Raw genomic sequence first — 21,375 nt, forward strand, 5'->3', positions numbered from 1 at the left:
TTTTTTTTTTTGCTTGGGGCGGCAGAAATGCTGGAGCCGGCCCTGCTGTCTACTCACCCAGAAAATTTTGACTTTTCAGAAAAAAATCCAAAACCTAAATATTTCAGCCAAAATCAAAAATATATTGATTTGGAAATGCCACTGTGCTGCCTCATGCGAGTTGTCATTCAGGTGCCTCGTGCTCCCATTTGGCAAGGTTCCCTGGTTAGACTACATCTTCCATGATGCACCATAGTCTTCCTAGGGAATAGGAAGTGCATCATGGGAGATGTAGTCCAGCCAGGAAGCCCAGCCCATAGAAGAGCGAGGGAACACAAGGCACCATGTCACATATCTGAATCAAAATATTCCAGAAACTTTTCTGGCTGTCAAGTGTTCCGTTTTTCAATGAAAAATTGAAATTTTCTTTGGAAAGCAGACGCTTTTATTTGACCAAAACCGCAAATTTTTACAAAAACAATTTTGACAGAAAATTTTAACTAACCTACATAAAACCCAGCCAAATCATTTTCACTAAATAAAAATACATTACTTATAATGATCAATTTAACACTTTGACATTGATTAAGACAGTATCTAGAGATATTTTATCACTTGGGAATTTAGTTACATTATTTTCCTGTGTGCAGCCCAGTTAGCCTCATAAATAAATGCACATGAAATTAATGGGAGTCTTCCCACTGATTTCATTGAATTCTGGATCAGGCCCTTACTGCACAGGTTAAGAGTACTGCCTTTGTAGCAACATACCAACTGCATTCTTTAGGCCAAATTCATCTCTGTTGTCATTTCAGTGAGCTCAGCAGAAATACACTAGACAGGAATGCAAACCTTTGAATTGTTTAAATGAGTGTATCCCGCTTAATTAGGAAGTTTCCCATTTTTATTATAGTTACAATTAATTACAATCTAAGCTCATGCAATTACATGTTTTTGTGAACTGCCCATTGCCACGGCATCTGGGCCCCAAAACAACTTAAACCAACATCACACGTGCAAAGCTGGAGCAGAAGTGCAGCATGTAGCAGTGAGGTGGCAAGTATTACACAGTCCTTGCAGCTAATTTCTACTAGCTCAGTCACGTAGAAAAAAGGGAAGTGGTGTACTGAAGCTTTCTTTAGCCTTCAACAAAACTGTACATCTTACATGTTTTAATTTCCTCTTTGCTGCTTCCCAGTGAACATGTATGTGCACAAACATCAGCAGCAGAGGGACTGAATGTCTGAAGACTAAATGAGCTTCATAAACATCAAGACCGTGGGCACCATCAGAACTCTTATTTTACATTTTAAAACCAATTACCACTGTAATTCTGAAAACAAGGAAACAAATTTTAATGAAAAAAGTCATCAATAAGGGCTAATTTCTCCCTAACTTTTATGTTCATAGCTAGTTTATGCAGTTAGTTAATGTTTATATTTTGCGCCCCTGCTCTCCCTTGGAAACTTGGACTCTTCCATGTAGTCACACAGTACACTGTCAGGTTCAAAATATGACAGCACCTCTAGCCCCCATCAATTCACTCTGCCCATTTTTTCTCTCCCCCCCACCCCAAAAAAACAAAACAAAAAACAAAAAGTGTTTAAATAATGGAAAGGTTTGCACACAAACCAAAATAAGACAACAAAATTCAGAGATAAGACTAACTGTATCCTCAGTTGAACTGGCTCCACAAAACAGAAATATGTAAGATCAGTGTGTGAGGATGTGTACCACATGTATTATAAGACTTCGTTTATGATCATTTCCGCCTGAACTGTGAATTCCTTGCAAAAAAAGGTGAATCATATTGTTCAGCAAATATTTTTTTGTCTCCACTGATTTTATATTGTCGTGGGTTGGGCTACACCTCATTGAAACTGCTCTCAAAAACAAAGTCCTTCATTTAGGACAGTTATAAGAAGCCATTAAGCTCCTTAATGGAATCAGATAGCAGAAACAAAAGGGACCTCCAACCAAAACACTGGCATATGTCATCACCCAAACCAAAGGCACTTGTGAGGCAGGAATTTCAACTATGTGGGCAGAGGGGCTTCACTGAGTATTGTTTTAGCAGAAGGGTGTGCTCTGTGCTGAGAAAAGCAGGAGAAAGACCAAAGGAGAAGGTAGACAGCAAGGCAGCACCAGACATGGAAGCACTGGAAAAAAACTAAAATCCTGAAAGAGTCTAGCAACTGTGGGCAAAGTCAAAGAAACTGTCTCCTGTTTGAATTCTCCTGTATCCTAGCAGATAGGACTTTGAACATAAACAAGCAGGATTTCATCAAAGACAGAGCTTGCTATTGTCAATTGACTATCATTAATTTCACCTCCTAATGGAACCACCACGCAGGATACTGAATTTTAGCTAACCACTCAAGTCAAAAAGGGGTAACAATGTGTAATCATCTACATATTGTGCTTAAGTCTAACCAGGGTTAGATGGCACAATGGTAAAAATGCCACTGATGCAACCATTAGTGCTATCATCTTTATTTTTCACTGATTTTAGTGGCAGTGAAGTAGCTCTAAGTCTGAACAGAATTTGCTGCAATTAATTGCTCTCAGAAATATTATTTAATTAAGAAATCAGTTCAGTACATTGACCATCCTTGCCTAATGGGAAGCTTCACTAAAAAAGCACTCAGATATTTCAATTACACTCCTGTATGTTATGACAGTGTTTCCAGCCAGAGTTTAGATGACGCAAGCCCGACCCATTACAACCTGGTTGGTCCAAGTACTCCAAAATGAAAATTTAAAATGAAAATTTTCCTCTAAATTAGCTTCAAAACCAGCCTGTTAGTCCAATAACATTTGAAATAGAATATGCAAAAAAGTCATGTCAAGTGGTTTACCTACCTTTTCTGTGATATAGAAATTGGAACTATCAGCATGTTGCAGTGCATAATATTCATGGTTCATAAGAGACCACCTTAAAAATATGAAAATATATGAATAAGAAAGTGAAAGAGAAAAAAAGAAGCCTCATTATTGGTGTTTATCAAGAGTCCATCTGTCTCACGTACTGTCCTATCTATAGATTTCAACATGTCCACTCAACAATGAGAAAAAACAATCATACATCCAAGGAGAAAAGGAGAAGAGAGAAAAGTACAAAATCCCCACAACTCATTTAACGGAATATTGTTCCCTTTCTCCTCTCCTCCGCCCCCCCCCCCCAACGATTTGAAATGGAGAGCCCTCAACTTGACAATTGAGTGATAGAAACAATGCAATAATATATTCCTTCAAATCCCAAGGTTTAAAACACAAAAATAAATCTTCTGATCACCTTCCATTACATTAATATCAACATTCAATATAAAGCATTTTATGAAAACAAAATTACTTTATTACAGATAAATCCTAAATGGTAGTTACATCATAGTCAAAAACTAACCAGACAAAAATTCCAGAACAGTCCCATCCTATCAACACTACTAAGTGTAGTTTCCACTATAACAAGTAGGATACACTGAACTCATTATAACAGATGTGTGCCTATAACATCAGACCATTATGCTGGAAAACTCTCTGGGCAGGAAGCTTGTCTTGGTGACTCCTACAGCACCAGGCGCACAGATTGTCATTAACAAATAAAAAAACAGTACTACAAAAATCTACATGCCTTTTACTATATTTTAGCTGTAGTTTAATGAACTGTAAACTAGTTTCTGTCCTTCTGTATCACTAGTTAAAAATGCATTAAAAGAGCATTTTTTGCAAACATTAAACATGCTGTTTAAATATTACAATATGACAGAGTTTATTCTGATTGTTAAGCAATTATTATACCAGGTTATGTTTAACATTTCACTTCCGTGCTGCTTGTTCCACGGATTAGGTGTTTGCACAACAGCCACCAGGCTTAGAAATACAATTCACAGTTTATGTTTCTTCACTTGTGAACTGAGAGAGATGCTCAGTAAAGTGGTTGCACTCTACAGTTAAAATTCATCTCTAAAACCCGGTCAGCCGATTTCAAAACAATGAGAAGAGTGGCCACTTGACTTCAGGGATTATGGGATGTTTCCAGAGGCCAATCACAGCGCAGTAATGCAACACCTTGTCCACACTGACGCCCGGGCGTTTTAGCCGGGGCGCAGCAAGCTTTATGCTTCTCATGGAGGTGGATTACCAGGAACGCTCCAGCTGCAGAGTCCAGGCGCTCTACATGCCTTGCCAGTGTGGACACATCGGGAGTTAGGGCACCCGGGAGTGCTTTAATGCACTCTAACTTGCAAGTGTAGCCAAGCCCTAAGTCTGAAGATAAAACCTTTTTGAAAATCAACTTCAGAATTTAGGAAAGTCATCACTAGGGATATTTTATTTATCTTGTAGAAAATCTGTATGTCTGTTATTTATTTTATACAGTGTTGTAGCTGTGTCAATCCTAGGCTATTAGAGACACAAAGTTGGTGATCTTTTATTGGATCAACTTCTATTGGTGAGAGAGATAAGCTTTTGTGCTTACACAGAGCTCTTCTTCAGGTCTGGAAAACAAGGTTCCCCAAAGCTTGGTCTCTCGCCAACAGAAGTTGGTTCACTAAAAGGTATTACCACAGCCACCATTTCTCTCTGTTATTTATTTTAAGAATCAAAGGAAATATAGTATCAGAACTTACCCATCGCAAACTTCTTTTATTATTGCAGACAATGGTTTTTTCTGATTAAAAAAAAGAAGGAAAATTCACTGTTAGAACATCACATCAGAGCAATTAAATAAACATTTTAATTATTTCACTGGTTCAGTTCAATAATGCAAGCTAGTAGTACTCAGTTTTGCTTACTTTTTAATATTTAGCTTGATAACATTAAGAATTTTTTGGGTGTTCTGGACAGCAAATTCACAAAAACATTATTGCTACACATTAGCGTGATGATCTTTTTATCATAACTGTTTAGCATTAGCTGTCAAGATACATTTTGCCACCTTTACTCCTACAGCATCAACCAGGCTTGTGCGGGGCTGGGGAAAATGAAGAGGTCTTCTATAAACACTGCATCTCATGGCCCAGCAAAAGCAGAAAGTTCAGATTTCAGCATGAGCATTTTTCAGGAATGATGCATGAAGCAAGCAGTAAACAGTTTGATATTTTTTAGGCTATGTTTGTTGCTTCCAGATATCAGCCATGTGTGATGACAAAACTACATTTTGATTAGGAAATTCAGAGAACAGAATATAATGTTTTCTGCAATGCTCCCTCCTAAATACATATTGCTTTCTCCAATAAACATCCGCTGAAAAGCAGTAAGATTCCAGTTGTGTGAACTCTGCTTTGTCGTAAATATGCAACACAACCATTTTGTGTGTTGCCACATAGCTGACTACAGTGGGTTTTCTTCCTTCAAATCCCAAAATAGAAGGAACACTCTCTAGTATGGAGATGTTGCAACACCCTGAACGCTGTTATAAACATAGCACATGTGTTTCCCTAGAGGAAACAGCATTGTCTGGAAGAAAATAAGTCTTTGTCACTTGGAGAAAGGGGACACAACTCACTTCTTGAACATTACCATTCCTCACCTCCTCATTACTGGCTGGCTGCACAGAGTACAGCGTCAGCTGCTGCTTCTGAAAAAAAGACGGTGGGTAAAATTTTCAAAAGCACCCAAGAGACTTAGCAGCGTAAGTCCCACTTACTTTCAATGACTTAAGGTATGTCTACAATACCAATTTTTTTCTGACACAACTTACACCAGCATAAAGCCACTGCAGTTAGTATATTGCTTGTGCACATGCATACTTCACTCTCTGTGTCAGCACTGCACATACTCACCAGGAGTGCTTGTGTTGATGGGCAGTGCAGGACAACTCACCATCATCCAATGCACTGTCTTTTGGGAAGTTTTATGGTGGGAAGAAATGAGTTGTGCAGGGGTGACTGCAACTTTCTCCACCTGGACTAGATGACCTCCTGAGGTCCCTTCCAACCCTGATAGTCTATGAATGCCATCTCTATCCCATAATTTTCATACTCAAACCCAAGTGGGACTTGTCACTTTCCACCATCTCTAACAGAATCATGGAGCCTGCACTATTGTTCTGAATGTTGCAAGCACAGGACGCACAATCCTCGAGTACTTGCAGAGCCACAAGGAACATGATCATTTCCTGAAGGGCAGATTGCTGGAGGACAATTCAAGGTTACTGGCAACGTTCACAGAGCAGCTGCAAATGGCGGAGTGCTGCTTCTAGGCCCGAGAAATGAGCACCGACTGGTGGAATTGCATTGTAATGCCGGTTTGGGACGAGCATGGTTGCAGAACATTTGGGATGTGCAAGGCAACATACCTGGATCTGAGTGCTGCTCTTGCCCCAGACCTCCAGCACAGGAACACCAGAATGAAAGCTGCACTGATAGTGGAGAAGCAAGTGGTGACTTCACCGTGGAAACTTCCAAAGCCATAAGTCAGTGGGAAATCATTTTGGAATTGGAAAATCCATTGTGGAGACCATTGTCATGCAAGTATACAGGACCATTAATCATCTCCTGCTACAAAGGACTGTGACTCTCAGCAACATGCAGGACATAGTGGATGGATTTGCGGCTATGGGACTCCCGAACTGCAGTGGAGGAATAGATGTCATGCACATCCCTATTTTGGCACCAGACCACCTTGCCACAGAGAACATCAACAGAAAGCGCTATTTTCCTATGGTTATGCAAGCACTGGTGGATTACTGGGTAGGCTTCACTAACCTCAACATTGGCTGGTCAGGGAAGGTGCATGATGCTCACACCTTTAAGAATACCGGACTGTTCAGAAAGCTGCAAGCAGGGACTTTCTTTCCATACCGGCGAGTTACTATTGGCAATGTTAAAATGCCAGTAGTGATCGCAGGGGACCCAGCCTACCCCTTATTCCCCTGGTTCATGAAGCTGTGCACCAGCCACCTCGATAGCACCAAGATTCATGTACTGGCTCAGAAGGTGCAGAATGACAGTTGAATGTGCTGTTGGTAGATTGAAGGGATGCAGGCATTGTTTACTCACAAGATTGGATCTCAGTTAGAAAATATCCCAGTGGTTATAGCTATCTTCTGCGTCCTGCATCGTATCTGTGAAGCAAAAGGGGAAACGTTTCTGCTGGAGTGGAGGGAGGAGGTGGAGCGGCTCTCTGCTGAGTTTTAGCAGCAAGACACAAGGGTTATCAGAAAAGCTCAACATGGAGCAGTACAACTCAGAGAGGCTTTGAAAGAGCACTTTAACAGCGAGCCACACTAATGCATTGTGGAGTATTGTGCTCTACCTGCAGTGTGGGGGCCTGTTAGGAATGGTGTTTGGTGTACATTTGTGAATAGAATACTGACAATGCACCTAGTCATTCTGTGGTGCTTGCTGTCCATTTATGATTATTACACTGTGTTTGTCACGGAGCCTCTGAATTGCGTCACACTGTCCAGTAACAAGTCAGTGGGTGCTTTCACTACTGCCAGTCATTCCGCAGCATATGTTGTGAACTAATAAAGATGAATTATTTTCCAAGCAATAGTTTTATTGAGTAACGAAAACATTTAAAAAAAATTCTGTGCAAGTGTAACTCTGACAGACCCCGGTCGTCGGCAGGCTGGATCGAACCTGGGACCTCTGGAGCTTAGTGCATGAGCTTCTACCGCATGAACTAAAAGCCAACTGGCTATTAGCTAAGGTTGTAGAGCAGACTCATTTTATATCTCTGTCTAAGTGGTCTTGGTGCCACTAGATGGGACAGAACACCACACCCAGAAGGTGTGTGGGTTATACAAGTTAAAAGCAAATACATTAAAATCTTAATAAATGTATAGAACAGAGCTTAAAGAAGGGGAAGGAACATTCATGTCCATTTTTATCTACACATACATCATATGTGACTCCCACAGGTCAATATATGTGAAGTTGTGGTTGTCTTTAATGTCCGCCAGTGTGCAGTGGTAGAGATAGGGATGCGGCCCCGGATGCTGTACAAAGTTGTGGGGAGGGGTGTGTAGGGAGATGCTGTATTATAGTTCTCCATGAACTGCAAAGGGAGGCAAGCCTGTGACTGTTGAGCCTCTAGGTTCACATGAGTCTTCAGCATCTGCATTTGCTGCTGGAGAAGCCCCATTTTGTCTTGGTGCATCTTCCTCTCCTCTTCCTGATGGGACTCCTGGGCCTTTCTCCATACAGTCTGCAATATTCACTCTCTAGGCCCTCTGTTCACAGTCTGATGCAGCATTGGCTTGTAGGATCGCGTTGAACATGTCAGCTCAAGCCTTCTTTTTTCTCCTCCTTATCTGGGTCAGGCGTTCTATGGGTGTGCAGGGGGAACCCCTCAAGGCCACAATGGCAACAGCTATAGATAAAGCAGACAGAGCTAACACTGTCAGTATAATCCCAATGGAAAGGGAAAGTTAAGATTCAGTACTCCCTTCCGTTGCTCCCCTAAAGTTTTAAACAAGACATGCTTATTGACACTTCTGCTTCAGACTGCTTCTCCATAGCACCACTCACAGCACCAGCCATGGTGAGTATGGCCTGTCAGGGGTGGGGGAAATGAGGAGGGAGTTGGTCAATTGCATGAAACTATGATATAGAGCAATGGCACTGAATACTGGCACTATTTTCCACAAGCAATGGTGATTTTAGTTGGTATCTCACTCCTGAGGGTAACAAAGGTGCAGAGAGCACAGCTGGTGGTGGTGTCCTGAAGCCAACCAGGACCCATATGCCGTTAGCCTATTTATTGCAATGTTGCTAGCTGACGTTACTGTTGATTGGCATAGGACAGTGTCCTGCCGCGGAGGAAGAAATAAGGCTGCCATCCCTAGAATCCTCCGGGAGAGGATTGCAGAGCACCTCCATGAAAATTGCATTGATATCTCTTAGGAGGACTCAAGGGACATCCCTGTGTATGTAAACAATCTGCTCCACATGGCCCTCCTACCTAACCCTACAGAGAATGAAAAGCAAGTAACTCTACCTCTCTTTGTTGTACTGCTACCTCTTCTAGTACAAGAAAATGAATGAAAAGTCGCTAGATGTGTCCTGTTAAGTTGAGGGTGCAATCAAACATCACTGCAATGGAAAATACATTCACACACTTACCCAAGGTTCATTCCCCTACATCAGGCTCACTCATGCTCGAATGCTGGGACTGACTGCACTGTGGTGGCGTCTCAAACAGGTGCTGGCTTGTGGCATAGCTGGACCCCCTGGTCATACGTCCTCTATCCTATTCCTCTTCCACTTCTTCCTCTTCACTGTTTATGCCAGGGGCCTGTGATTTGGGCTCCTCAGAGGTATCCACAGTGGACTGCGGCGTGGTTATACTTTCTCCGCCAAGTATGGCATGCAGCTCTTCGTACAAGTGGCAGGTCTGTGGCTCGGCACTGGATCGACTGTTCGCCTCCCTGGCCTTCTGATATGCCTGCCGCAGTTCCTTCACTTTCATGCGGCACTGCTGCTGGTCCTTCTCCTGCATCCCCTATGCAATCTGCTCGCAGAAGTCCACATTTCTATGACTGGTCCATAGCTGTGCTTGTACAGCCTCTTCTCCTCACAGGCCCAGGAGATCCAATATCTCCTGTCTATTCCAGACTGGAGCATGTCTGGAGTTGACATGGGCAGTTGGGCAGTTGCACATAACAGTGGAGACCTGCTAGGTGTGCTCACCAAGCTAGACAATCAGGAAAAGTCATTAAAAAAAATTGTATGGTTTTAAATGGTGGGGCAGGAAGGGAAGCTTTCAGGCTCCATGACCCTTGGGCAGTGGAGTTCACAGGTGTGACCAGAGAGGTCACTGTTGGGCATTGGTGGACAGTTTCTCTAGGACTGTTAGGGTTGACATAGGTACCGCAGTGTCTACATCCACACTGTGTTGACCTTAATACATTGACCCTGGCTCAACATTGCTTGAGGAGCTGGTGTTAGTACCTCAGAGTAATGCAAAGTTTATATCAGTGGGAGACAAATTTAAGTGTAGACACATGCACAACTAGGTTGACACAAGGTGGTTTACGTTGATCTAACTTTGTAGTGTAGACCATGCCTTAGGCTCCTATACATCTAAAAGCTTGTCTACACACAAAAGTTGTATTAGTATAGTTGAAGCAGTACAGCCCCCTAGTGTGGTCATATATTGGTATAAAGATGCCAACCTTAAAATTTAGGTCAACAAAGCAAGGTCAGTCAGGGGTGTGAAAAATCCACACCCTTGAGCACCACAGCTATGCTGAGGAGCTAGGTCAATGGAAAAATGCTTCCATCTGCCTTGCTATTGTCACTCAGGGAGGTGGTATTCCCACGCCAACAGAGAGACCCCTTTTGTTGGCATAGGCTGTGTCTACAATACAGGGTTATGCCTACGTAGCTATGCTGGAATAGTCTCCGTAGTCATGCCCATAGTTTTGCCTGTCTGGGAAGGGAAATAAGCTACACCAGCCTAAGGTGCCTTTATATAAGTACAGCTGCATTCACACTAGGATCAGGGGGTAGATGTGTTAGTCTGTATCCACAAAAACAACAAGGAGTCCGGTGGCACCTTAAAGACTAACAGATTTATTTGGGCATAAGCTTTCGTGGGTAAAAAAAACACTTCTTCAGATGGACACTAGGAGTTGCAGTCAGATAGCTATTTCAGTTTTGTTTTTTTTAAAAGACCCATAAATGAAATAGTTATACCAGTACAAATAACATCTGTAGACCAGGCCAAAGTCACTTTTGAAAATGGGGCTTTTGCCTTTGAAAGTTTTACCCTACCAGGTTTCACCTGCCCTTCCCATCATCTCAAACAGTCAACTAAGGGCACAGGACTTTACATATGCGATACTCTCTCTTATTCCTCCATGAATTTATCTAGTTCTTTTTTGAACCCTGTTATAGTCTTGGCCTTCACAACATCCTCTGGCAAAGAGTTCCACAGGTTGATGGTGCGTTGTCTGAAGAAATACTTCCTTTTATTTGTTTTAAATCTGCTGCCTATTAATTTCATTTGGTGACCCCTAATTCCTGTGTTATGAGAAGGAGTAAATAGCACTTCCTTATTTACTTTTTCTACACCAGTCATGATTTTATAGACCTCAATCATATCCCCCCTTAGCTGTCTCTTTTCCAAGCTGAAAAGTCCCAGTTTTATTAACCTATAATTTCTATAATAATATCTGTAATATAATCTAGAATATGTATTATATTCTCCATACTCACTTGGTTGCATGAAATAATTTGATACTTGAAACTCAAAACTTAAGAAAATAAAGGGGCAACAAGAACTTTAAGTAGCGGTTAAAAAGGAAGGCACGACAATCTAAAATTTAAAAAGTTGATACAAATCGCCCTTCAGGCTTCTGCCACAGCGGGGGAAGGAGCATTATTATAGCACTGAAATCACTCAATGGAACTTAGTTAACCATAATGAATCAATAAATGGGACCCTTCTGGGACACACATTTTATCTTATGCTTTAGCCACTATCTAGCATCTACAGTAATTTGATACGTACTAGTAAAAGGGGCTTTACAAATTAACAACTTTACAATAAAAACTATTGCGATCCTAATTATCCTTGCATCCTTCCCCTGAGGTGCCTTCCCTATGAATAACTCTGTGGACAAAATTCCTTTCCCCATTTCATACTATAGACTGTGACCAGTGCAAATGTTCACAGCTGTAAGCAATAGGTTGTTTAAAAACATGTGACGGCTGCCACAACTCCCTCTGTGAAATCGCTTCAGTAGAGTTACATAATTCATGACTGCAGAGAAGACTTTGGCAGACAACACATCAAAAGTGTCATGCAAATACTACAACGCACACTGCACAGAAGACATTCCTCTACCAACAAAAGAGTTATTTTCTTTGAAATGACAGATGGGTTAGCAAGTAACTTCACTGTTCTCTCCCAAGAATCCCTTAATGTCAAGATTCCTCAGGAGCCTTGCTATTAAGTGCTGTATGAAGAATCTCTATACTTGGACCAACATTTACAGGACAGCATTATTTAATGTATGTAGAGTACTTTGTGATAGACAACAAGTAGAAGCTATCTTAGTTTTTATTTATTTATTTATTTTTAACCATGAAAGAGAAGATAAAAGGCTCCTCTCCTCTCTCCAGAATCAATCTATTTCCCAGGCTATTCTAGTGTAACAGTTTGCTAGTCTAGCTGCAAATATTTACCTGGTGGGGATCATTTTTTTTTTCCGATTATTTTTATCCCAACCCAACTCCAGAATCAGTTTTATTGTATTCAAATATAACTTTTATTGGACTTATAGTTCTGAAAACCAAATGTGCTGCGGGAGTGGAGGTGGGCTTAACCACCGCTTACAAGGACATTGCCCAAAATCTATATTCTATACAAATTCTATAGTAGGAGCAAAATTTTGTATCACTGTTTGGTTCATTTTAGCTTTTGGCCTCTCTGGCCTTGCCTTCACTGATGTCTTTAGGCATGTGTTAGCTCACACATGTAACAAACCTAATATAAACAAGGCAAACTGTAATTTTAACATGTTTTAACTTGTCGAGGTCAACTTTCATCTCCCTTCCCCAAGGGTCTATACTAACCAGCTCACATATGAAAACTACAACTGTCTTGTATATGCTATAATTTTAACACCTTGGTTAACATGTTAGGAAAAAGGTGTCTTTAAACCCAGGTAAGAGCCTGGGTTAATTCTGCAGTGAAGACATACCCTCGATTGGATAGATATAGCATCCACAAATGGGTTTCCACTCAGGCCAACGTTGAACTACATCTCTCTTCTACAGTTCAGCATGAGCTCGTTTGTATCACTTTTGCCCTTGTTGTCTTTGTTCTTGGGATAGACTAGGGACTTCGGTTTCCCTGGCTGACACCATTCAGCACAGAAAGCAAAGGAAAGCCTAAACACCACTCTCCTGTTAAGTAATATTGAAGCCTATCCCAGGGAAACAACAGACGCCACACATCTGGTTAAGAAAAGACATCACAAAAACAGGAAAACATAGTTCACTGTTGATCTGTACATCTGTCGGAAAATAAAATCTCAAGATGGTGAATACAGCATTCTGTTAATTATGAACACTGCTACTGCTAACATATCTTTTGGTGTTTAAGACATTTTTGGTTATTGTAATGCAGGAAAGGCTTATTCTCCCTCATTCCCATTAATACAAGCTCCACACATCACTGTCACATAACTGGGACTATAGATACAGAGGTTTAGTACTTTGGCGACTGGGACTCAGGGGACCTGGATCTTCAATCCTCTGCTTTGCTACAAACTTCCTATGAGACACTGAGCAAGTCTATACCTCAGTGCCTCATACATAAAATGAGGAGAAGTAGTACTTCACTCTTCACAGGGGTCTCACATTAGGGGAGACACTCAGATACTACAGTAATGGAGGCAATATGTGTACCTGAGATAGATATTTGAAGGAACAGAGTACATTTCCTCTTGCCCAGGGGTTCTCAAACTGGGGGTCGGGAACCCTGAGGGGTTTGCGAGATTATTTCATGGCGGGTCGTGCGCTGTCAGCCTCCACCCCAAACTCCGCTTTGCCTCCAGCATTTATAATGGTGTTTAATATATTTAAAGGTGTTTTTAATTTAGGGGGGGTTGCAGTCAGAGACTTGCTATGTGAAAGGGATCACCAGTACGAAAGTTTGAGAACCACTGCTCTTGCCTTTCATTCTGACCTGTAATTCAGCCAGCTTCCCATACCCCGCTGAAAAATGCACTCTCCACTTCTTTATCTCTGCTTCACTAGAGCATCTCCCCCAGATCATCTGCATTAGGGTGATGAAGAAGAAACCAAATCTCATCCCTCTCTCCAGAAGCCAAACATTACCAAAACAAAACACTCAAACACAGAAGGATGAACTCCTTGCTCCAAATCTTGATCTCCTATCAGACCACAAAATGCCCTCACTGGCTTCTCAAGCACCCTGCTGCCATGAACTCCCAAGTACATAAGGGATGATAGGGAAAACATTTATAATACCCAAGTAAGGTGTACCTGAGTGAGTTATAGCACTAGTCTCCCTATTACATAAGTATGCACTACAGAATTATACTGTAGTTACAAATGCTACTTTAATAATTACAAAGTGGTGAGGAAATAGCTCCCAATTACAAATTGGGGGGAGGGATAGCTCAGTGGTTTGAGCATTGGCCTGCTAAACCCAGGGTTGTGAGTTCAATCCTTGAAGGGACCATTTAGGGATCTGGGGCAAAAATCTGTTTGGAAATTAGTCCTGCTTTGAGCAAGGGGTTGGACTAGATGACCTCCTGAGGTCCCTTACAACCAGGGCCAGCTCCAGGCACCAACTGACCAAGCACATGCTTGGGGCAGCCAATCTTGGAGGGGCGGGGGGCACTCAGGGTTTTTTGTTTTGGGGAGGGAGGGGGTTCGGTTGGGCGGGGGTGGGTTGTTTTTGTTTCGGCGGCTGGGGACGCTGGGGGTGGGAGGCGGCGCGGCTCGGCGGTGGGGGTGTTTGGCGGGAGGTGCGTGTGGTGGCGGGGGGGTTCGGCGGCGCTCAGCAGGAGGTGTGTGTGGCAGCCGGGGGGGGTTCGGCAGCGCGGCGCTTGGAGGGAGGGTTCGGCAGCGGGGGGGGGTCAGCGGCGCTGGGGGGGGGGCGGGGGGGGGGGGGGGGGGGGGGGTGGCGGCGCGGTGCTAAGGGTGCGTGTTATGGCGACGCTATGGAGGGCGGCACTCTTTTTTTTTTTGCTTGGGGCAACAAAAAAGTTAGAGCCGGCCCTGCTTACAACCCTGATATTCTATGAAAATTCAGCTCTTCACATCTCCACTGTACTGCGCAATATGCCTCTGAACATTGTATGTAACAATGATGCAACTGAGGACTGTGTTGCCAGAAATTCTGGTAATTTACAATGGGAAAAGGCCTGTGTGTGATAGTGTAAGGGATTAAATAAACTAATTTTTTAAAAAAAAAATTGTTATTCTCTTTAGTAATATGATTCCAAAAGTCCTGGAGAGGGGTTATAATTGAATTATAAAGTGCTTCTGGATGTTCCAGCTGGCCAGAATGTGAATGAGACACCTTGTAGTTAATTCAGCCACACATATATCCCCAGGAATCTCATCACTATGCAAAAACTCTTCTCTTAAATATAGTAGATGCTTAACTTTTAAAGGAGGCTCCTGCTGCTTCTAAAAGAGAACCGTTCCAGTGTGTCTGTGTCCAGCAGCTTCTAGTTATGTCCATCCCTTATCTTAAAGTGCAGTGTCATCACCTGATATGTTGCAAATGCGAGCGTTATGCTGCAAGTTTTCAGTGGGAATTGTGGTGCCAACAAACTCTCAGCCATCATTTTGCCTTCGTTCTTCTGAAAAATTAATTAGTGTGTGCTGCTGTAAGATTCCTTGTGTAGTGGTGTCATGCTGACAGGAGAGCGCTCTCCCGTCGACATAATAAAACCAGCTCAACGAGTGGCAGTAGCTACGTCGGCATGAGACAGCACTGTGCACACAAGTGCTTATGGTGGCAAAACTTATGTCGCTGGAGGGGGGTTTCACACCCCGAGAGACAAAAATTTTGCCAACATAAGTGCTAGTGTAGACATGGCCTTAAAAAGCATCCCTGGGTATTGCCTATGCTGCTGATTGTGAAGGAAGGGCATTAGTATGGAAGCAATGCTCTATCAGGGACAGAAAGGGACACTTTTACGAGTGAGGGCCCCCTCCCAGGCCCACTATTGTAATAGCACAACAGGGTTTGCATACATATGATTCTTTCTAGGATATAAGGCTGAAGAACAAGAGCCTTCAGCACTGCACCACGTACACTATTAAGTACTATTTAGTAGCAGAAGTCTCCTATTACCGCACATCCTGCTAAGTTAATTATTACAGCATTTGATTATAGCTTGTTGCGGGGTGGTCATCCCGCTCCTGCCCTGAAGGGCTTAAAACAGCCCTGGGAGAGGGCTGTGGCTGGGGAAAGGCTGACTGGGGAAGCAGCCACAGCTGAGGCCACGCCCCAATCAGGCCACAACTGGCCCTATAAAAGGGCTGTAAGCCAGGAGCTCAGAAGGGACACACTCTCTCTCCAGCTTTTGAGAGGGAAGGACCTGGCTGCCTGGGAGCTGAGCAGGGTACCTGAGGTGGAGCAGTACTGGGGGAGGGCAGAGGGAGCTGGGGAGCTCCAGCCTAGCTAAGCCACAGGCCGAGTTAAGGGTCCACAAGGGTACTAGGGCTGCAGAGGGGCGGCCCAGGAATAGGCAGAGGCAGCTGGTCCAACCCCCCTTGCCGATGAGTGGTTTACAGACTGCAGTCTGCCCCAGTGAGCAGGGGGCTAGATGGAGACTGGCAGTAGCCATTGAGGTAAGGTGGGGATAGGGGGTTGGGGGCTCCCCTGGGAGAGGAGACCCAGAGTAGGGGGGTACAGTGGAGGACAGAATCCCCGGGCAAAGGGCACCAGGGTCTGAGAAGGACATGGGGACAGCGGCAGGCGAGACACTGGCCTGCAGAGGGCGCTCCGGGCTGGAAAGAGCTATTCCCAAGACGACCAGCAGGAGGCGCCGCACCGGTGAGTCTTCGCTCCGCCACATAGCTCATTAATTTTAAATGCCATGCTGTCTTACTGCAGCCCACCTCTATTACCGTTGACCCCTACTCCATTAACTTCTGCCTCCTCTCTATGTTTGTCTTAACATAGTAGACAAAGGAGTTATTTTTGTCAGTGAAGAGGGCCCAGCCATGCACCACTGGAAGTTAGTTCACAGCCAATCAGAATGTGGTTAGAAAATCTGCAGCCAGACCCTAATAAAATTTAATACTTGTCTGTAATGTTATTCTTATTCCGAATGGCTCTCTGCCACCACAACTCTTCTAGCTCTAACCACTACAGCCCCACTAGAAGAAAGGAAATAATATTTTTCATCATCCATTGTAATTGAACAGTGATTGATTCCTGATGTTAACTATACTGTACATTCATGCACTGAATTATATCTTGCATATTAAAGTATCTGGACCACCCTTTCCAAAAGGTTTTGTTGTACCATGGCTGTGTTCCGGAAAAAAGAAAAGAAAAAGGCTTTCCATTATTCTTACAAAATAATTGTTGCATTAAGTGAAAGAGACATACAATTTCCTTATGAGCACCACTAACAATCCCTTCTCGTATTTAAATGACAAGTGTTTATTTTCAGTATATATGCTGTTTATTGCATTTCATTAAGCTTGGACAATGAAACTACACTGGCCAGTTTCCACTTTATCATCAGTTTCATTTTCTGTTGTGTAAAATAAAAAAACTTCACTGAATTGAAAAAAAAATCACTTAAATCATTAAAACATTCATAATCTGTGTTTAAAATCTAAGGGCCAGACTTGGGATGGTGTAAATTGAAATAGTGCCAATGACTTCAGTGAGTTGGTTTTAATGGAGCTGTGCCAACTTATACCGACTAAGGATTTGACCCTAAATTGGTGACCTAAAATTACTTAAGAATCCCCTTGGAAAAATATCTCAATTGTCACTTTGATTGTGAAGAAGTACAATACAGCAACTCCAGACATCTCAGAAAGAAAGAAAATCCATTGACGTTATATTCTACCACATTTATCAGCAATACTAGCCAAAAAATAAAGAAGTAGCACACTCCCAAAACTCAGGAAACCACTGTGAAAAGTTTAGGTCGTTGACTAGGAAGTCAAGGCTTAGAGAAGGCATTAATATAAAGCAATACATATGGTTCCTGTAATGTGCTTCATTACACTGTCAGTAAAAAAACCTCACTTGACAGTGTTCCTGTCACTTTTTCCAATTTTTGAAATACGTGAAACTAAATATTTTTTATTCAGGTTTCCTACTCATATGATTATAAATGTAAAATATTTTATATCTGGATTAACTTCAAAAAGTAAAAAGGGATTCTCCAAGTTTATACCAGTGTAACCAAGAGCTGATTTTGTCTCCCTATTTAAAACAAAATAATCTATTTATCAATCTGATTAGTAATAATGCAAACACACACTGGTAGCTTGTCAATGACAGTTTTGGAGACCTTTGTCATGCCAGTGGTTTACCAAGTTAGGAAGGAAGATTTCACTTGTCTTCTACAGTGAAGTATTTAAGAAAAAAAACAAAAACCCCTCACACATGACAATGAGAGAGAGGTAACATTATCTGCTAAGCAAAAGTATTCAAACAATTTTCCGTCCTTTTTTCCATATTTTGGGCCATATTCTGATGTGTTCATTGGTGTTGCAGATTTGCTTTGATGTATCTAGCCAGTGATACACATTCCTTCTTTTATTTGAGTGTAATAAAAATTATATTATCAAAATGATATTTCACACATTGTACCTATCACCTATGCACATTCCCAGTGCTGCCCACTACTGCTTAGTTTAAGACCCATTCATACCAAAATGTGAGAGATCAGATATTTCCCGTTACTACATTTTAGAGAAGAGTGAAGCAATCTAAATCTTTTTTCACTTTTGGGACACAATGTTTAGAAGCGAAAACAATAACAACAAAAAACCAGTAAAACCCACCAGAGCTTGAAAACTTGAGGGTCCAAATTCGCAAACCCTGACTAGCCAGAAACTCCCACTGACTTCAGTGGGAGTTTTGTATGTAGAGGATTTGCAGGATCAGCCCTACATTTGATTGTGCACTGTAGGATGCTTTCATGGAACGGCCATCTAACTCTTCCAAGAAAAGCGTAAACTTAACCGACACCAAAAGTGGTCAAGTGCACAGATCTGAAAAAAACTACAGAGAATTTTTTCTGTAATCTTTGTCAGTCATGATTGATTGATATTAATAGCACTCAAAATTTGCTTGGTGTTTTCCAAACACAGAAGGCAGCACACTCCCTGCAACAAATCGTTTAAGATCAAGTCAGTTGCATTCCTGGCAACAAGACGGTCTTGTACTTTTAAAATACTATCTTGTCTTGCAAGAAAGAAATGTGTTTGGTGGGATTTTAATTCTTGTTTCGTTTATATAACCTCAGGGTTATTCAATGAAACTCACCCTGTCAGGTAGGTGGAGTTTTTAGAGCTTTCGGAGGCAGTGTGGTCTAGTGGATCAGAAAATGGACGGTAATTCAGGAGAACTAATTTCTATTCCTGTCTCGGTCACTGTGTGACCTTAGGTAAGTCATTTCACTTCTCTGTTCTCCTTTCCTTTCCCACCCTTTGTCTGTCTTGTCTATTTACATTGTAAGCACTTTGGGGCAGGAAGTATTTTACACAGCACTTAGTGCAATGCAGCCTCTAAAAATCAGGCTGCTATTGTTTTGACCAATTTTGCAGTATCTTTTTTGTTGCAAATGCCAACAGACACTTGCCCGATAGCCCTATACTACAATGGGACTAAAAATAGTGTGAAACAGATCACAGGAAATGCAGAAGTTAGGAGCCCCGTTCAGCAGAACATTTTCAGCATGTTCTTACATTTCCTTCATTTCAATACAACATAAAGAATATACTGAAGTGTTTGGATGCATCAGGACTTAGGTGCATTGGGGAAAACTTTCAAGGGTTTTCTTTTGTATGAAATACTATTTACTGAAATAATAATTATCTGCTTTTCACCCTGTGATATTCTATACAGGTAACAACCTGTATGATTCATCTAGTATGGCCCACATATAATATATTATGAAAAATGCCACTTTTAATATTACTAATATATATGCCAATATATGATAAACAATGCCACTCATGTAACATTTACATATAAGTTACTTAAGTTTTGTTCCATATACATTTCCACAAAAGGTTTTCCCGCCATAAGTTTAATGTCTCTCTCTAAATACTGCCTTAAAAACAGTTTGTTACTGCACCCCTTCAGCTCCCTCCTACCACACCCTCAAACGTAAGACGTATTTTCCTCCCAGTATATGTATTTGAGATATTTACTCAAAGTCCCCTTGTTGAACAGGACACTGCCTATATGGCATCTGCGTAGAACCGCAAAATTCTCCTGTTTGCACAGTATATTACCAGTCAGGTATCCAGACCTCAGAGCTCACTGCAGCTATTTATGATGGAAATATTTTGCATTCACCTCATGGTTTTTCATCTGTAGATCTCAAAGCACTTTGCATCAGGATTTAAGCATCCTTATTATAATTTTACAGATAGAAAAACTGAGGCACAGCGAAGTTAAATGGGTCACACAATGAGAAAAAATGCCTCTTTTAAACACCTGCTAAAAACAAACAGCCAAACGTATCAAAACACCAAACTGAGCAATACAGCAAGAAGGTTACACACATTCTATATGCACTATTTATATGAATCCATACTGTTAAACATACAGGTGCATCTAAGTAAACATGTGTACACACTTTAACATATATATCTATATTAGTACATAGAAATAGGCACTTACTTGATCAATTTCCATCAACTTGGGGAAGGCACCTGGCCATTCTATAGCCACCTTCACTATATCAGCAGGAGGCGGCATTGTAAATGCCGCTGTTCTTCAAAGCCAGTAAAACTGGACACTAAATATTGCAGAGTCTCTCTTTCATTCACACCTGCAGGGAGGGAAAGAAAAATACAGCACAGTTCAGCCAGAATTCTAACACTGCTTTCATTTCCTATGTATTGCCTGGCTCAGCAGGTGCATGAAAATATGTCTGTGTCAGAGAGAATGCGAATATACATATACCAAAAGCATAAACATAGAACAATGCCACCGCACACTGTACAGCTAGCCAGCCTGTTAGAAAGATGGCTGAAGCACTGGAATGTACTGTGAAAAATAGTCATGCATTGGACAGTTTTAAATAGAGAAACTATTTTTAAATGTTATTAAATACGGTTCGTGAAAAGCCACAAACTACAAGGAGGCTGAACATTACATTTCACTTCTGGAGACCCAAGGAGCCTGATTAAATTTCCGTTAAAGCTTGCACTCAGCTCTCCAGAAAGAGAGATTGCCCAGGAAGTTATGGCCAGGAAACACTGTTTCTCTTAACTATAGCAATGATCTTCTATGTGTTCACAAATAGATCACTGTGCTATAGCAACCAGGATGTCAGGAGGAAAGCAGAATGCACAGCGTTTTTTACACACACACACACACACACACACACACACACACACACACACACACACACACACACACACACACACACACACACACCTCTCACCTAACAGATTCGGAGAAACCCGTGCACAGAAACTCCTTTCTACAATACAAACTCAGAGCTTGAATTTGTTAGCATGTATTAATATATATAGCATACATTTATAGCGTATGTAATCAGACAGTTATATATGGTGTTGCTGCTGTGGAAAAGAATTAATATCAATAGGCTTCACAGCTAATGGCGTGAGATGTGAGTTCTGAGGGGAGGAGAACCCAACTATCAGTTGATATAGATTCTAAGCTTTATTTCTCTTTTAATTTTTTCCTTAGATGTAGTAGCAAAGATCATCTTCAGGAAAG

The 21,375-nt window shown here is 41.8% G+C and overlaps 1 protein-coding gene across 1 annotated transcript in view; it reads right to left on the reverse strand.

Annotated features, from left to right (window-relative positions):
* Nucleotides 1-20,837, reverse strand: part of LOC112109318 (engulfment and cell motility protein 1-like) — a 222,513-nt gene extending 201,676 nt beyond the window's left edge. The window contains exons 1-4 of the mRNA XM_029914216.1: nt 20,786-20,837; nt 20,308-20,458; nt 4,608-4,648; nt 2,842-2,914 (exon numbers count right to left, since the gene is read on the reverse strand). Of these exons, the coding sequence (XP_029770076.1) occupies nt 2,842-2,914; nt 4,608-4,648; nt 20,308-20,385 (192 nt within the window). The 5' untranslated portion in view covers nt 20,386-20,458; nt 20,786-20,837. The remainder of the gene's footprint in view (nt 1-2,841; nt 2,915-4,607; nt 4,649-20,307; nt 20,459-20,785) is intronic.
* Nucleotides 20,838-21,375: the final 538 nt, after the last annotated feature.

This window comes from Terrapene carolina, unplaced genomic scaffold (genome assembly GCF_002925995.2).
Source record: "Terrapene carolina triunguis isolate 2854851 unplaced genomic scaffold, T_m_triunguis-2.0 Scaffold33715, whole genome shotgun sequence".
Classification (NCBI taxonomy): domain Eukaryota; kingdom Metazoa; phylum Chordata; order Testudines; family Emydidae; genus Terrapene; species Terrapene triunguis.